The sequence below is a fragment of the Nyctereutes procyonoides genome, unplaced genomic scaffold, assembly GCF_905146905.1.
Source record: "Nyctereutes procyonoides isolate TBG_1078 unplaced genomic scaffold, NYPRO_anot_genome, whole genome shotgun sequence".
Classification (NCBI taxonomy): domain Eukaryota; kingdom Metazoa; phylum Chordata; class Mammalia; order Carnivora; family Canidae; genus Nyctereutes; species Nyctereutes procyonoides.
Window position 1 is genome coordinate 7,974,191 of NW_026575020.1, and position 16,391 is coordinate 7,990,581.

General features: G+C 50.4%; 1 protein-coding gene across 2 annotated transcripts in view; it reads left to right on the forward strand.

The window, feature by feature from the left end:
• The window catches only part of ITGA3 (integrin subunit alpha 3), a 30,057-nt gene that overhangs the window by 10,631 nt on the left and 3,035 nt on the right, over nt 1-16,391 (forward strand). Inside the window, exons 4-23 of one of the 2 annotated variants that reach the window (XM_055323258.1) lie at nt 179-464; nt 2,005-2,091; nt 2,413-2,620; nt 3,096-3,292; nt 4,943-5,031; nt 5,159-5,295; nt 5,448-5,534; nt 6,569-6,636; nt 6,709-6,845; nt 7,458-7,607; nt 7,713-7,810; nt 8,136-8,283; nt 8,489-8,557; nt 9,409-9,488; nt 9,599-9,676; nt 10,404-10,506; nt 10,651-10,833; nt 11,018-11,140; nt 11,688-11,801; nt 12,789-12,887. In XM_055323258.1, coding sequence (XP_055179233.1) covers nt 179-464; nt 2,005-2,091; nt 2,413-2,620; nt 3,096-3,292; nt 4,943-5,031; nt 5,159-5,295; nt 5,448-5,534; nt 6,569-6,636; nt 6,709-6,845; nt 7,458-7,607; nt 7,713-7,810; nt 8,136-8,283; nt 8,489-8,557; nt 9,409-9,488; nt 9,599-9,676; nt 10,404-10,506; nt 10,651-10,833; nt 11,018-11,140; nt 11,688-11,801; nt 12,789-12,887 — 2,541 coding nt within the window. The remainder of the gene's footprint in view (nt 1-178; nt 465-2,004; nt 2,092-2,412; nt 2,621-3,095; nt 3,293-4,942; nt 5,032-5,158; nt 5,296-5,447; nt 5,535-6,568; nt 6,637-6,708; nt 6,846-7,457; nt 7,608-7,712; nt 7,811-8,135; nt 8,284-8,488; nt 8,558-9,408; nt 9,489-9,598; nt 9,677-10,403; nt 10,507-10,650; nt 10,834-11,017; nt 11,141-11,687; nt 11,802-12,788; nt 12,888-16,391) is intronic. The other variant, XM_055323261.1, reaches the window with a different exon arrangement.

Genomic DNA, 16,391 nt, shown 5'->3' on the forward strand with positions numbered 1-16,391 from the left:
CCTTCCCCAAAAGTGTTCCCAGCCTTCAGCGCAGATTTCTGAATCCTGGAAAGGAGACACAGGTCCAGGTGTCACTGTGGGAAGAAAGAAAAGCCCAGAGACCTTTTCCAGCTCCTCTCCAGCAAAGCCAGAGGTGCAAAGGGCCAAGGAAACAACTGGCCTTTGGTCCTTGTCACAGGCTCAGGCTGTGTGTGTTGGGGGTGTGTGTCCCCAGGTCTGCGCCCACCGCTACACCCAGGTGCTATGGTCAGGATCGGAGGACCAGCGGCGCATGGTGGGCAAGTGCTATGTGCGGGGCAATGACCTCGAGCTGGACCCCACTGATGATTGGCAGACCTACCACAATGAGATGTGTAATAGCAACACTGACTACCTGGCAACAGGCATGTGCCAGCTGGGCACCAGCGGTGGCTTCACCCAGAATACCGTGTACTTCGGGGCTCCCGGTGCCTACAACTGGAAAGGTAGGGGCCGTGGGGGATGGGGGAAGGAGGATGGGGAGGGTGGAGGAGGAGCAGAGACCACCCACTCCCAGTTAGCTACAGGGACATCTGGCTCAGACCCTCCACACTAGAGGGCAGAAGAGACCTCTTTGCCCACATCGCTTCAAGCGCTTATTATGTCTATTAATCTTAAAAGACTTTTATGAGGCAAGTGTCCTTGCACCCGTTTTATAGAAGACTGAGCCTCCGAGAAGTGAAGTCAATTGTCCAAGGCTGACAGTAAGTTACCAGACCTGAACTGAAACACACGTCCATCTGACTCCACCTCAAGCACCTAAAACCTTATTAAAGTAAAACATGCTCCTGGTACAACTACTAACTGGGACAGTAGGACTTGGAGAAACAAAGAGTAAAAGTGCCCCTCTTCTCCCACCCACCTCCCTTGTCCTGTTTCCCTGTGCAGACTGCCAAGTATCTTGCGGAGCCTCTATTTTAGAATATATAGATATCTTTAAAACCACACACATACCCAGAATCACATTAAACATGCTGTCCTGCTACTTTCTCTTCCCACTTATCAACAAGTTGGGGCATTTGTTCTCATCAATACATACAGGCCAATCTTTGGGGGGACCCATGGAGTATTTCTTTGTATCAAGAGCCGTGCTTGTAGCTGCATGGCCACACTACCACTCGGGGGGGTCTGGGGCTCACCCTGCCATCTCTGCCTTTCTCCACCACACAGGTTATAGCTACATTTGAGCCTTCTCTCCTTACTGCGTCCTTTTTTTTTTCTATTTTTTAAAAATATTTTATTTATTTACTCATGAGATACACAGAGAGACAGAGAGACACAGGCAGAGAAAGAAGCAGGCTCCATGCAGGGAGCCCGATGCGGGACTTGATCCCCGGACTCCAGGATCACGCCCTGGGCCAAAGCCAGGCGCCAAACCGCTGAGCCACCCAGGGATCCCCTGCATCCTTCTTAATTGCAGAATCAACAGGCAGAGGGAGCCCTGAATCATCTCCTCTTGACCAACAGGTAGCCCAGGGCATAGTTGTAGCTCCAGACTCACTGGAGGCGGAGGCCTCTGCTCAGTCCTCTGATCCTGCCTCCCCTACTCCTGGTCCTTTAGAATCTCGGCAGGGCAGGGCAGGGCAGCAGGTACTCTCCAGCAGCAGCCCCAGAGCACAGGGGCAGGTATGCAGCACAAGCATAGGGGCAGGATCAGGAGATAACAGCATGGAGTCTGGCCTCAGTGTCTTGAGTGAGGGAAGTGTCACTTAGTAACCAGGAGCCTGGATGACCAGATTCCAGCCCTGGCTCAGCAACTATCCCCTGTCCCTGAGCCTTGCTTTCTTCATCTGCAAAATGGGCATTATCATTCTACTTCACAGAATGACTAAGATAAAGCGGATGTGATTTGCCAAAGGCAAAGTGCTCACAAATAAAAGGTGTTATTATATTTTTCTTGGGTGGGGGTAGCAGGGGGACCTGGATGTGGTGGTTGAAGGGAGTGATTTCAGCTCCTCCCTTTCCCCTCCTGCAATTCTTGTGAAGGAAACAGCTACATGATTCAGCGGAAGGACTGGGATTTATCCGAATTTAGTTATAAGGACCCAGAGGACCAAGGAAACCTCTATATTGGTGAGTCCAGCTGTGGTGGCTCATTGGGTGGTGGAGGAAGAAGGGGATTCCATTCCCAGCACACTGGCCTCTCACCTTCAGTGCCTGGTGGAAGAGTGACACCATGGCGTATGTGTGACTAGTGGCATTTAGTTCAACTAGCACACACTTGTTGAGCACCGCCTGTATGCCGGGCCTGTTCTGAGCACCCAAAATGCATCCAGAGTCCACTTTCTTGTCCAACTTGGAATAGAAGATATTTGGGGAGTCTGAGGGGCTGGATCCAGAATGGAAGGGGCAAAGTTCACTGGGCCTTGATTGACCACCTTTCCCCCATCCCAGGATACACGGTGCAGGTGGGCAGTGCCATCCTGCATCCCACGGACATCACCATTGTGACAGGTGCTCCCCGACACCAACATATGGGTGCTGTCTTCTTGTTGAGCCAGGAGGCAGGTGGAGACCTGCGGAGGAGGCAGGTGCTGGAGGGTACGCAGGTGGGCGCCTATTTTGGCAGCGCCATTGCCCTGGCAGACCTGAACAATGATGGGTGAGACTCCAGGGACATTCGCTGGGACCAGGGAGAATGGGTAGGGGGGCAGGCTTGCCCAATAGGAATGCATTTTTTTCCCAGAGAAATGCAAGGTTGTGATTGTTCATTTGTTTGCATGCTGTTTACAGGGATTTGCAAGTCTAATTTGCATATTGATTTGCAATGAGACTTGATGCGGTTATGGGTATTTACATGTCAATTGCATGACACCTGCATCTCCTTTTGTCATTTTATGGTTCTAGGGGATATGGGTTGTTTGGGTGTGATCTGCCCTCCATGGCTTCTCCATGACCTGTGTTTCCTATTAGATGGGTCATGTTAGCATTTCCATGTCCTTCCCGTGAACCATGGCCAGAGATGCCATTTGTATAGCCTTGTGCCCTGGCACAACTGTGTCTGCTAAACAAGAGTTATGTTGTATATTGGAGGCTGACCCCACACTCCTATTTCTCCCTCCTTCTCTCCTTTGCAGGTGGCAGGACATCCTGGTGGGAGCCCCATACTACTTTGAGCGGAAAGAAGAGGTAGGGGGTGCCATCTATGTCTTCATGAACCAGGCAGGCACCTCCTTCCCTGCCCACCCCTCCCTCCTTCTTCATGGCCCGAGTCGTTCCGCCTTTGGCTTCTCCGTGGCCAGCATTGGTGACATCAACCAGGATGGATTCCAGGGTACGAGCCAGCACTCCTGCCCCAGCATACCCACTAATGGAGTGCCAGCTGCATACCAGGCTTGACAGGACCCGAAAAGGAGACGGGATGGGGTCCGGGTCCAAGGAGCTCACAGCAGTAATAGAGAGAGGCTGTGCAAGGGAGCCATGAGTGGCGAGCTCGGTGGGCCTCCCAGAGGACAGGATATACCACTCCTCCCGGCATCAGGGGCTGGGCTGAGTGTGCACAATGAGGGGCACAACATGAGTGTGGGATACTTGTCTGATCTACCCAAATTTAGTAGATGTAGGGTGTTCACATTAGAGATGCATGAGGCTGGAGGGGCAGTGTGGAGATGGAGTGGATGCTTTGAAAGCCAGGCAGAGGAACTGGGGCTTTACATTTGAAAAATGGTGGAGGGGCGTCCAGAAAAGGTTTTGCGCAGGGATGTGATATCATAGCTTGGTACCTTGAAAGCTGATCCTGGAGGGTGACATGGGATGGCTGGGGACAGCAAGGCTGGAGGTGTTAATATCAAGAATGTATTATATCAAGTATGGGATTTAAGGGCTGGGATAAAGTGGGAACCCCAGATATAGAGGATGTCCAGTGCTCTGCAGGACTTGGGGACCAGTCAGACCTGGGGTATCAAGGAAAGAAATTTAGGAAGAGCCTGGTTGCCATGGGAGCACCTGACTTATCTGGAAACCACTTTTTTCACCACCTCAATTTCCCAGAACATACCTGAGCCAAAAGGAAGGCAGAGGAGTCTCTAAAGAGCCAAAGTAGGTGCTAGAAAGTTCAAAGTTCAGTTAGCAAAGCCTAAGCATTTACTGATAGAAGAGGCATCCGGTTTCGACTCAGGACCTGCTTACTCTTTCCTTTACATACTTTTCTAACAAGCTTGGCTTTCTGGTTACCTAGGCCCTATCAGATCAAAAGCAGTGAACTAGCAAGAGTTTAGTAAAGTTTAAGAAGATAATAAAACATTTGGGGTTTATTTGTAGCAATGATGGTTAGAATTTTTAGAAGTCTAAAGTCTAAAGAGTTTTAACATGGAAAGTTATAGTGTGATTAAAATTCCAGCCCCTGGTGTTAGATATGGACTCAACTATCCTCTTTTCTACTCATTAGCTGTGTGACTTTGGTTTCTGACTCTGCTTCCTCACCTTTAAAATGGGACGGCAGTACCTACCCCCAGCAATCTTGTCAGGATTAAGTGAGATGAGTGCTTGATAACTGCCTGGCAAAGTCACCAGTGGGGAACACTTCCTTTTGTGGCTCTTCTGGTAAATGTCATTAGAAGAACTGGGTGTCTGAAGGGGAGGTTGGTGGTGGGGATGGAAGGTACCATAGTAAGGGAAAACAAACACTAGGCCAGTGAGCAGGCATCTGGAGTTTAGGCCTGCTTGTGATATTAACTGGCTGTGTGACTTTAGGTAAATCACTTGCCTCTCCTAGACCTACCTTCTCACATAGAAAAGGAGGCAACTGGGCTCACAGTGGTCCCAGTTTTAATCTTGAGCCGCAGAGCTCTGTTCCCTGATGTTCTGAGCACTGTCTGGCAGTGTGAGGTTAATTTCCTGCTGGACCCCATGACCTGGAGTGCAAGGTCCGGGGGACTTGGGGCCCATCATACTCAGGGTGACCTGTCCTGCCTCTCTTCCCCAGACATTGCTGTGGGAGCCCCGTTCGAGGGCTTGGGCAAAGTGTACATCTACCACAGCAGCTCCAGGGGGCTCCTCAGAGAGCCGCAGCAGGTATGAATGGACAGGAACAAAGGGAGCTTTGCCTCCTTCCCCTCACCCGCCCTCTCCCTGTTACCACTAGGCCCCACTCCCCAGGGCTCACCCTGAGCCTGCCCTCACTGTTTCCCCCTTTTCCCAGGTAATCCATGGGGAGGAGCTGGGACTGCCTGGCTTGGCCACCTTTGGCTACTCACTGAGTGGGCAAATGGATGTGGATGAGAACTTGTACCCAGACCTGCTAGTGGGGAGCCTGTCAGACCGCATTGTCCTGCTGCGGTAAGCCAGGGACCTTTCTCTCTTCCAGCCCTGTCTGCATGCAGTCCCATCTCTGCCCACCTTCAACACCAGGCCCATGCAAGCCTGAGCCACAGTCCTGTCCTGGCAGGGGGCAGGCAGGGGGCACTGGTATATGTGTGTTTTCTATGTAGGGCACGGCCTGTCATCAACATCCTCCACAAGACACTGGTGGCCAGGCCATCCGTGCTGGATCCTGCACTCTGCACAGCCACCTCCTGGTGAGACTCTCAGCCCCTGTTCTGTCCACGCACCCCTCCTTATGTATGGGCACGCCAGGAAGGACCTTGGCTCCCAGCCCCCTCCTGATATGAGATGAGTGCTGGGGTAAGCATTGCCCCTCCTACCCAACCTTATTAAAAAAGCCAACTTCCTTGCAGGAGGTCATGGGCAAACTGGAGGGTAAATATTAGAGCATGATGGTTAGGAGTAGGGGTTCTAGACCACCTTGTTCAATCCCAGCAATTCCCATTGCAGTGGTAGAGGTGGACTCTGGGGAGTGAGGTCCTGGAGGAGGAGGGAAGAGGGAGATAGGTGGGTGGGAGAGAGAGCCACCTTGAGCAAATTGTTAATCTGAGTCTCAGATTCTTGCCTATAAGACAACGTTAATAATAATAATGAATTTATAGGATTGTTGTAATAATTTAATTAGATAATGTACAAAAAGACCTTCACGTGGCACCTTATACACCCAAAGTGCTCAGAATATATTAGTTGCTAAGATAGTGTCAGTAATGAGGGTGATGACCCTGAGGCCTTTGTGTGAATGAGGCCTGATCAGAAAGCAAAGGGACCCAGAACAGAAAGCAGGGGTGAGTGGGAGAAGGAGATCTAGACAGTGCATCCTGTACAAGACTGTGCAGGGCACCAAACAACTGATGACTTCAGGCAACTCCTTCTGAAGGAGGGAGCTTCAGTTTCCCATTGGTGACCTCTCACCCCGCTGAGCGCAGAGCCCAGTGAGGGGCTAGATTTCATGATCCTGAGCCTATGACCCAAGCCAAAACCAAGAGTCCAGCACTTAACCAACTGAACAACCCAGGAGCTCCTCTAACCTGTTTTCTATGGCTTTAGTGGGAGTGGGGAGGGAAGAGGCCCAGTACACCCCCAAACCAGCTGTGTGGACTCCCCAGGTTTGCCCCTGCCTTTCTGCCTAAGGGCCCTGGTTTTCCCTTGCCCAGTGCAGGGGTGAAGGCCAGGGCCTGGATGACTGGGTTCCCCTGTGACCTCCTATGTGTCTTCTGATTCCCAACAGTGTGCAGGTGGAGCTGTGCTTTGCTTACAACCAGAGTGCTGGGAACCCCAACTACAGGCGAAACATCAGTGAGTGTGGGGGTATGGAGCAGGGAGGGGCATGCTTACCTGACCACTGGATAACACCCCATTCATTTCTAGCTCTGGCCTACACACTGGAGGCCGACCGGGACCGCCGCCCCCCTAGGCTTCGCTTTGCACGCAGCCAGTCAGCTATCTTCCACGGCTTCTTCTCCATGCCAGATATGCACTGCCAGAAGCTGGAACTGCTCCTGATGGTGAGAGAGGGGCAAGGGACAGGACACCTGCTCCAAGTTCTCTGGAGGAGGTATCCAGAGTCTGTGCAGGGCAGGGGTGAGGGACTGGAGTTTCCCCAAAGACAGATGTGGGGGAGGTTGGCCTGGAAGACCATAGGGTTGCAGGAAGTATAGGGCACAGTATGTGGTAGGAAGAGATAGAGAGCCTTGGAGTGGGGATGGGCGCCATAGGACTCATCACCTCTGAGAAAAGTGAGGGGTGTGAGACTCTTGATTTAGTTGATGTCTGGGGGGGAAAGAGGTTCGTGAGTGGGGGACCAGCTCAGCCCCTCTCTAGGATATCATGGTTGAAAGAGCTGATCCTGGGGGCCACAGGGATAAAGGGAGGCTCAACAATCCCCCCTTTCACCCCCACCCCCATATCTGGGGAGGAGTCCCATCACCTCGCTTGTGGATCAAAGTTGTAGGAAGGGGGTCAATTTGATGACAGGACCAGAGGGGGTTCAGTCTTACTGGGGTTTTTCAGGGTGGGGGGGACCTCATCTCTTTGAGGGTCAGGGCAGTGTGAAGAGTTAACCTGTGTGGCGGGGGATGGGAACGCAGTGCTGGGTTCAGCTCCTCCTCATTTCCCAGGACAACCTCCGTGACAAACTCCGTCCCATCGTCATCTCCATGAACTACTCTCTGCCTTTGAGGATGCCTGAGCGCCCCCGGCTGGGGCTGAAGTCCCTGGACCCCTATCCGGTCCTGAATCAGGCGCAGGCTCTGGAGAACCACACCGAGGTGGGTGGGGCCGGAGCCGGGAGGGCGGGGGGCCGGGAAGGCTGTGGGGCGAGAGGGCTGTGTGTGTGTATGTGGGGGGGTCCTCACGCCTCTGGCCACCCCCAGGTCCACTTCCAGAAAGAGTGCGGCCAGGACAACAAATGCGACAGTAACTTGCAGATGCAGGCGGCCTTCGTGTCCGAGCTGGGGCAGCCGCTGAGCAGGTGAGCTCTGGGCCGCGCTGATTGGCCAAGGGCAGGGCGGGGCGGGCCTTCATTGGCCAACAGGAGGTGAGGGGCGGGGCCCTGGACGATCTGAGGGGCGGGGCCGCAGGGAGAGGCCAGTTGGGGGCAGGGACATTGACTGGCGGGGTGGATGCTCCCGGCGGCCTGTGCTGGCCAGGAAAGGGGCTTTCTTCTCCGGGGGAGGCTAGAGGGCCGGGCCTGGCTGTCCCAAGAACGGACTTTCTTCACTCAGTAGACCTGAGGGGCGGGGCCTAACTGACCCGGGGCGGGGCTCTGGGCTCAGGCCTGGGGTCCTTCCCCTCAGGCTGCAGTACAGCAGAGACGGCCGGAAACTGTTCCTGAGCATCGACGTGACCAACACCCCGAGCAGGGAGCGCGCTGGGGAAGATGCCCACGAGGCGCTGCTCACCCTGGCGGTGCCTCCCGCCCTGCTGCTGTCCTCAGTGCGCCCCGTGAGTACCTGCCCCCGCACCCCATTTGTCCTGTGTCCACCCCCCCCCCCACTTCCTCTTGGCTGGGCTTCCTCAGGCGTCTGCAGTATCTCTAATGCTCTGAGCACCCAGTGCTCGAGCCTCTAGGGCATCAGATTCAGTGCCACAGGAAAGGGGCGGGAGATGCCCTACTCTGACCACTCAGACCTGATTCTTCTTTCCTCAGGCTGGGATGTGCCAGGCCAATGAGACCATTGTCTGTGAACTGGGGAACCCCTTCAAACGGAACCAGAGGGTGAGTGCTGGCCACACCTTCCCAGCCCTGTGGATCCCAGGCTCCTACTCTGATGAGCCCCTTAACCTTGGGTCTGCCTGCCTGCTTCCCAGGCTTCCTTGAAGCAAAGAGTCAGGGTTGGGGACAGGGAGATACAGGAGGACATGGGGAGAGACCCGGAGACTAAGAAAAATGGGGCCACTAGGGAGCACAAAGCTAGAGCAGGAGGAGGTGAAGAACTGGATTTTGCTGATCACCTGCTATGTGCCAGGCCCTGAGTCCAATGCTCACGCTTTTTTTTTTATGCTGTTATTCTCACAACCTTATGAGGAAGTAGATGATTTTCATAGAAAGAAAACATAGATTTAAAAAGTTGGAGTAACCAGGACACCTGAATGGCTCAGTCAGTTAAGTGCTTCACTCTTGATTTCAGCCCAGGTCACGATCTCAGGGTGGTGAGATCAAGCTCTGCTTGGGGCTCTGCATTCAGCAGGGAATCTGCTTGAGATTCTCTGCCTCTCTCTCTCTCTCTCTCCCCTTTTGTCCCTCCCCCTAGCCTCTTACACACTCTCACTCACATATTAATAAATAATTTTTTTTTTAAAAAGAAAAGTGTAGTAACTTGCTCAATGCCATGTAGTTGAAAGCAGAGAGGGCATGGACAGAGAAGAAGGGGACAGGGAAGCAAGAAGAGGCTAACAAGGTGAAAGAGTGGACACAGGTGGGCAGGTGGAGACTCTTTGCCCAGAATGGGGTGGGAGGAGGAAGCTGGAGAACCAACTCCAGCATAACGTTCAGCCCCTCTCTCCCCCATGGCATCACCTCTGCCTGGCCCCAAATGCCTCTCTCTGCCTCCCTGGACCTCATGGCAGGTGGAGCTGCTCATTGCCTTCGAGGTCATCGGAGTGACCCTGCACACAAGGGAGCTCCAGGCGCAGCTGCAGCTCTCTACGTGAGTGACCTCAAGAAGCCAGTCTGCGGCAGGAGGGAGGCACCCTGGGACCTCCTCCAGCCCAGGCCTCAGCTGATACCTCTCCCCTACTTCCCGCGTTCCCTCCCCAGGTCGAGTCACCAGGACAACCTATGGCCCATGACCCTGACTCTGCTGGTGGACTACACACTCCAGGCCTCACTCAGCATGTGGGTACCACCCCTACCCCAGCCTGCGTGTCTGTGCTATGGCCTCTCTGTCCCCGTGGCTCCCAAGCTCCTCGGACACCTCTCTCTAGACCTGGTATCCTCAGGCCTCTGCTTCCCCTGGGTTACACTTTCCCTTAACAACAAGCACTATCATAATTGTTGTTACTATTATTCCCCTTGCGAGGGAGGTAGCAGTGGAGGAATCAGCCACCCTGGGGCCAAGATGTTGGTGTGGCCCTACATTTCTTGAGAGCTCATGGTGCTAGGAATTTAAAAATATATATATTTTTTCTATTTATTTGAAAGAGAACAAAAGCATAGGGAGGAACAGAGGGAAGAGGTAGAAGCAGACCCCCTTGCTGGGCAAGGAGCCCAACATGGGACCCAAGATCATGACCTGAGCTGAAGGCAGATGCTCTACCAACTGAGCCACCCAGGTGCCCCACTAGGAATTTTATATACAGCAGTCCACTGACTTCCCACAGCAGCCCCATGCTATGTATGGCAACTGCTATGAACTCCATTTTATAGATAGAAAAACTGAGGATCTGGGGGGATAAATAATTTGCTTGAGCAATAACTAGCACACAGATAGTCAATGCAAAGCAAGGATTTATCTCAGATCTTCCTGATGTAAGAAGAGCTGGAGTTGGCCTGCCTTGATGTCCACCCCTTCTGGCCCGGCCCCTCCCACCTCCTTAAACTTCAGCATCTTTGTTACCCTTAGAGTGAATCACCGGCTACAAAGTTTCTTTGGGGGGACAGTGATGGGTGAATCTGGCATGAAAACTGTGGAGGACGTGGGAAGCCCCCTCAAGTATGAGTTCCAGGTAAGGGGGCTATGGGGACCCTGGCTGGAGACTCCTGGGAAGGTGGGGATGCGTCTGGGGTCTGAGGGTGTGAGGGTTGGGGATGGGTGAGATGGAGGGTGTTTTCCAGGAGGCTGTGGCCATGACACCCCCTTGTGCCCACAGGTGGGCCCAGTAGGAGAAGGGCTGGCAGCCCTGGGGACCCTGGTCCTAGGGCTGGAGTGGCCCTACGAAGTCATCAATGGCAAGTGGCTGCTGTACCCCACAGAGATCACCATCCACGGCAATGGGTCCTGGCCCTGCCGACCACCTGGAGACCTTGTCAACCCTTTGAATCTGACTCTCTCTGTAAGGACACCATTTCGGGTTGAAATACATTTACATCTCATTTGCATTATATCTCATTTGCATGCTGCAGGGCAGACCAGCCAGTGTCTTGCCCTCCCTCTCCTCATATACCTTTAGGAGCCTGCCTCTCCACTGACTCTGCTCCCACTCATTCCTCCCAGCCAACATCTTCTTCCTTTCTCAGGTCCCTGAGGACAGACCCCCATCTCCACAGCGGAGGCGGAGACAGCTGGACCCAGGGGGAGACCAGGGCCCCCCACCAGTCACTCTGGCTGCTGCCAAAAAAGCCCAGTCTGAGCAAAAGCTGGTGAGTGGCCAGGGCAAGGTTGGAAGGGATTATCACTACCAGCATAGGGTGTGTGGGCACCAGGGGGCACTGAAGGAAGGGAGATTGTGTTCTAGTCACCAGGAGACCCTGGTTTGATGAGATGATGTGACCTCTGTGCCTTTAGGAGCCCCTAGTCAGAGGGAAGAAGACTCATCTCCTACCTCGGTGGGCATCCCCACTGCTCTTGCCCTTGGGGAGCAGTCCACACATTGGGCCAAAGGAAGAGATGCTGGCTTATTCCTGAGAGCCCCATCCTGTTGGGGGTGATATAGCTGCTCAAAGTCTTGGACATTAGGGCTGGAAAATGGGGAGGCAGGGAGACGTGGGAGGTGTAGGAAGCCCCTGTGGAGAATGAGAAAGGAACAGGCCCGGGAAGCAAGTTGAGGCCTAGCTGGGTGGAGAGGTAGGAGGTGGTGTCCCAGATGGCAGGAGCTGGCATGAGCAAAGGCTCAGTGTGAGGGGTGTGAGGTGCTGGGCCCCATTTATACCAGACTGTCTCATATCCTATATTCCCTGCCCCCCTCAGACCTGTGGCAGTGACCACACGCGCTGCGTGTGGCTGGAGTGTCCCATTCCTGATACCCCTGTCATCACCAATGTGACAGTGCAGGCGCGAGTCTGGAATAGCACCTTCATTGAGGTCAGTGCCTGGGTCTAGAGGCCTCCATTGCCCCACCTTCCCGCCAGGGTGGGGAGACCAACAGGGAGAGGGTGGAGCCTGGGTCACCCCAAGGCCTCACATGTGTACATGTGCCTCTGTGCGCATGCGGGTGTCGGGGACAGCATCGTGTTTTACACGGGAAGTATTGTATACCTGTCACAGTATGCCCGTCCGCGTTAGATTGTGTGCCTGGGTGCCGACGTGACGTAATGCTCATCTCCAGCCAAACGACCTTCTCTCCTGTGTCCATTATTTCTTCATCATCTGTTTCTTTCCCACCTCCATGTCTTTGCAGTGCTGTTTCTTCCCCCGGAATGCCAGCTCCCCTCCTGTTATCTCTGCATGTAAACTCCTAATCAGCCTTCAAGCTCTCCCCAGCCGCTTCACCTCCAGTGAGGTCTTTTCTGAGATTTCCAGCTGCAAGCACCCTCTCCAGACACGGAACTTTCTCAGAAGCCGCGCATACCACCTATCATGCTCTGCTCTGGGTTGCACTTAACTCACGTGCCAGCCTTCTCATGCCACCTAGACCAAATTTTTCTGTAAATGACTAGATAATAAATCTTCTCAGCTTTTGTGGGGCATATGCTGCCAAATCCCCAGTCCTGCGATTAAGCACAAGCTACCATAAACAGTATAGAAACAAATGGGCGTGGCTGTGTGCCAAAAATATCTTATTTACAAAAGCATGGGACAGGCCAGATTTAGCCCAGAGACCTGACCCTAGACCGTGACCTTCCTTGTCTCTGCTGTCCCCAACATCCGGCCTAGAACCTGATGCATGAATGATGTGCATTTGTGTGTGGAGATGCCTGGCTCTTGGATCCCTTGGGGTGCTGCTTAAAGATGCTATGTGGTGGGAGGGTGCCCTGGGCGGGGATGCTCAGGGTCAAGAGGGAGGCTCAAAGGGGTTCACCTGCTTCTTTTGACCCTTTCCCCCCTTTTCCACCGCTTACTGTAATCCAGGATTACAGAGACTTGGATAGAGTCAGTGTAGCCAGCTGGGCTACCTTGTTCCTCCGAACCAGCATTCCCACCATCAACATGGAGAACAAGACCGTGTGGGTGAGTAAGTGTATTAAGGAGCAGCAGCACCTGGCCAGGGCATGGGAGCGCAGGGCATGTTTTCAGAGCACTCTCATAGGCTTTAGCGATATGGTTCTCAATCTTGGCAGCACATGGGAATCCTCTGGAGGACTTCCAGTGTCTGGACCATACCCCTAATCGATTCGATCTGAGTCTGTGGAGGGTGGGACCCAACCAGGTTGGGTATTTTTACAAGTCCCCCTGGTGATTCTAAGGTGTAACCAGGACTGAGAGCCTCTGCTTGAGCTTTTTTGTTTTTGTTTGTTTTTTGCTTGAGCTTATTTGATCCCCACAACTTCTCTGTGAAGTTGTTCCATCTCCGTGGAAACTTGAAAACAAAGTTCTCAAAATTGATTCTGAGTTACATCAGAGAGGAAATAAAAATGATAAAACTGTTCATCATTTTTTGTGAAAAGGTAGTGGAAATATGGAGGACATAATACAGGAGACGAAGGGAGGGTTGCTTAAATATATTGTGGCACAGCTCCTAAAATAAATGAAGGTAGTGGAGGAAGGGCCAGAAAGACCAAGGGAAGAGAATAGAAATTTATTATATGGATGGCATTTAAAAAAAAATTATTTATTTATTCATGAGAGACACAGAGAAGCAGAGACACAGGCAGAGGGAGAAGCAGACTCCCTGCAGGGAGCCCAGTGTGGGACTTGATCCCAGGACCTGGGGATCACGACCTGAGCCAAAGGCAGACGCTCAACCACTGAGCCACCTAGGCATCCCTACAGATGGCATTTTTAAGCAAAGGGGAAAATTAGATTATGAAGTGGTTTTTGGGAGAACCCATTTGAAAAGTAAAGACAGACCTTTACCTCCCATGATAACCAAAACTACAGTGGAGTTGGATTAAATATTTAAATAGAGGAAATAAAACAATATACCAGAAGAAAATTCAGAAAATAACTTAATAGTCTTTAATTACGGGAAGAGGGAGTTATTTTACTAAACCCAGAAGTTCCAAAGGGAACATTTGACCAATTAGATGGGATGAAATTTTAAATCTGTATATATAGCAGAAGAAATGATCAACTAGAAGGGCAAATGAAAGATTGCTTTTAAAAATGTTTCTAGGGCACCTGGGTGGCTCAGCGGTTTAGTACCTGCCTTCAGCCCAGGGTGTGATCCTGGAGTCCCAGGATCGAATCCGACATCAGGCTCCCTGTATGGAGCCTGCTTCTCCCTCTGACTGTGTCTCTTCCTCTCTCTGTGTCTCTCATGAATAAATTTAAAAATCTTAAAAAAAAAAAAAAAAGATCGGGCAGCCCTGGTGGCGCAGCGGTTTAGCGCCACCTGCAGCCTGGGATGTGATCCTGGGGACCCTGAATCGAGTCCCAGGTCAGGCTCCCTGCATGGAGCCTGCTTCTCCCTCTGCCTGTGCCTCTGCCCCTCTCTCTTTCTCTCTCTGTTTCTATGAATAAATAAATAAAATCTTAAATAAATAAATAAATAAAAAGATCTGTCTTTGCTTTAAAAAAAATAAATAATAAAAATAAAAATGTTTCTAGCTTATATGATGAAAGATTGATATATATTTTTAGTATGTCAAGGTAAACGACAGGGATCTCTGGGTGGTGCAGCGGTTTGGCGCCTGCCTTTGGCCCAGGGCGCGATCCTGGAGACCCAGGATCGAATCCCACATCGGGCTGCCAGTGCATGGAGCCTGCTTCTCCCTCTGCCTGTGTCTCTGCCTCTCTCTCTCTCTCTGTGACTATCATAAATAAATAAAAATTTTTAAAAAAAGGTAAACGACAACATAAACATAAACAGGCAGTTACAAGACAAACTAGAAACAGTCACCTCAATAGTAAGGACAAAAATAACAGCCACAAGATTTTTTTTTTCCTATCAGATTGGAAAAGATTAAAAACAATAATGCCGCATGGTGCTGATGAGGCAGAAGGAAATGCTATTGGCTAGAGTATAAGTGGATGGATTCTTTTCGGAAATGAATTTATCAATATCTATTAGGGTTTAAAATGCACACTTCCTTTGATCCAGCCCATGATAATATATCTTAAGGAGCTAATAGGACAAATAATGTGAATATAAATATATGGAGATATTTTAAAGTGTGGTTTATAATGGCATGAAATATGAAACACTCCACGTGTCTTTCGGTAGGAGATAGGTTCAGTAAATTGTGGTACATTTTCTAGAATGACTATGCAGTCATCAGAGGACATTAGGTTGATCTTCCTTAATTGACATCAAGAGATGATGATTATTATAGATGAAAGAAGAAGCAGGTTGCAGGAGGGTTTGTGTAGCACACAGGGACCCTGTTTATGTGGAAGAAGAAAGGATGTGTTACATATGCATTAAAAAATATGGAATGAGATTCACTGAAATGCTGAAGAGTTATATCTAGGGAGTAAAATTACTGGAACCTTTCATTTTCTTGATCTTATTTATTTATTTAGATTTTTTATTTATTCATGAGAGACACAGAGAGAGGCAGAGACCACAGGCAGAGGGAGAAGCAGGCTCCATGCAGGGAGCCCAACGTGGGACTCGATCCCCAGACTCTAGGATCACGCCCTGGGCTGAAGGCAGGCGCTAAACCGCTGAGTCACCCAGGGATTCCCCCATATCATCTTATTTAAACAAAAATAATAGTCAAAATATTTAAAGAGGGATGCCTGGGTGGTTCAGTGGTTGAGCATCTGCCTTCAGCTCGGTGTAATCCCAGAGTCCCATGTTGAGCTTCCTGCATGAAGCCTGCTTCTCCTCCCTCTGCCTGTGTTTCTGCCTCTCTCTCTCTCTCTCTGTCTCTCATGAATAAATAAAACCTTAAAAATGTTTAAAGAAATAATCACATATAATCATAAAAATTTTTTTCTCTCAATATATATAAAATACACTATATGTAATATAATCTTGTTATAATAATACACATGATTAAAAAACTACATATGATATATAACATATACTATGTATGTTACACATTATATTATAATAGTATATAATAGACAATATTGTATAATATATATCATAATTATATTAATAATATATTATTATATGTATTTTACATTGTATATATTATAATGTATGATTATATATGTTGTAGTGTATGTATTATAATTTTATAATGTGTGTGTGTGTGTGTGTGTGTCCATTGTAGGGAAGAAAAATAATGGTACTATATGCTCTGCATTCTTTGTTTTTATGTAAATATTTATGGAGTGCTGCTTATGTACCAGGTATTGCTCAAAGGAGTTTACTGACATTAAACACATTTAATCTTTACCAGCAACCTATGAAGTAGGTATCATTCTGATAATCCCCATTTTACAGGTGAATAACAGAGAGGTTAAGTGACTTGCCCAAGGTCACACAGCTGTGAATAGCACAATGGAGGCTTGAACCCAGGTAGTCTAGCTCCAGAACCCATGCTCTTGACCACTTTGCTATACCATGAGGTAGGCATTATAATCTCCTTATCAGAGAGCATGAAATGGAGATTCAGAGAG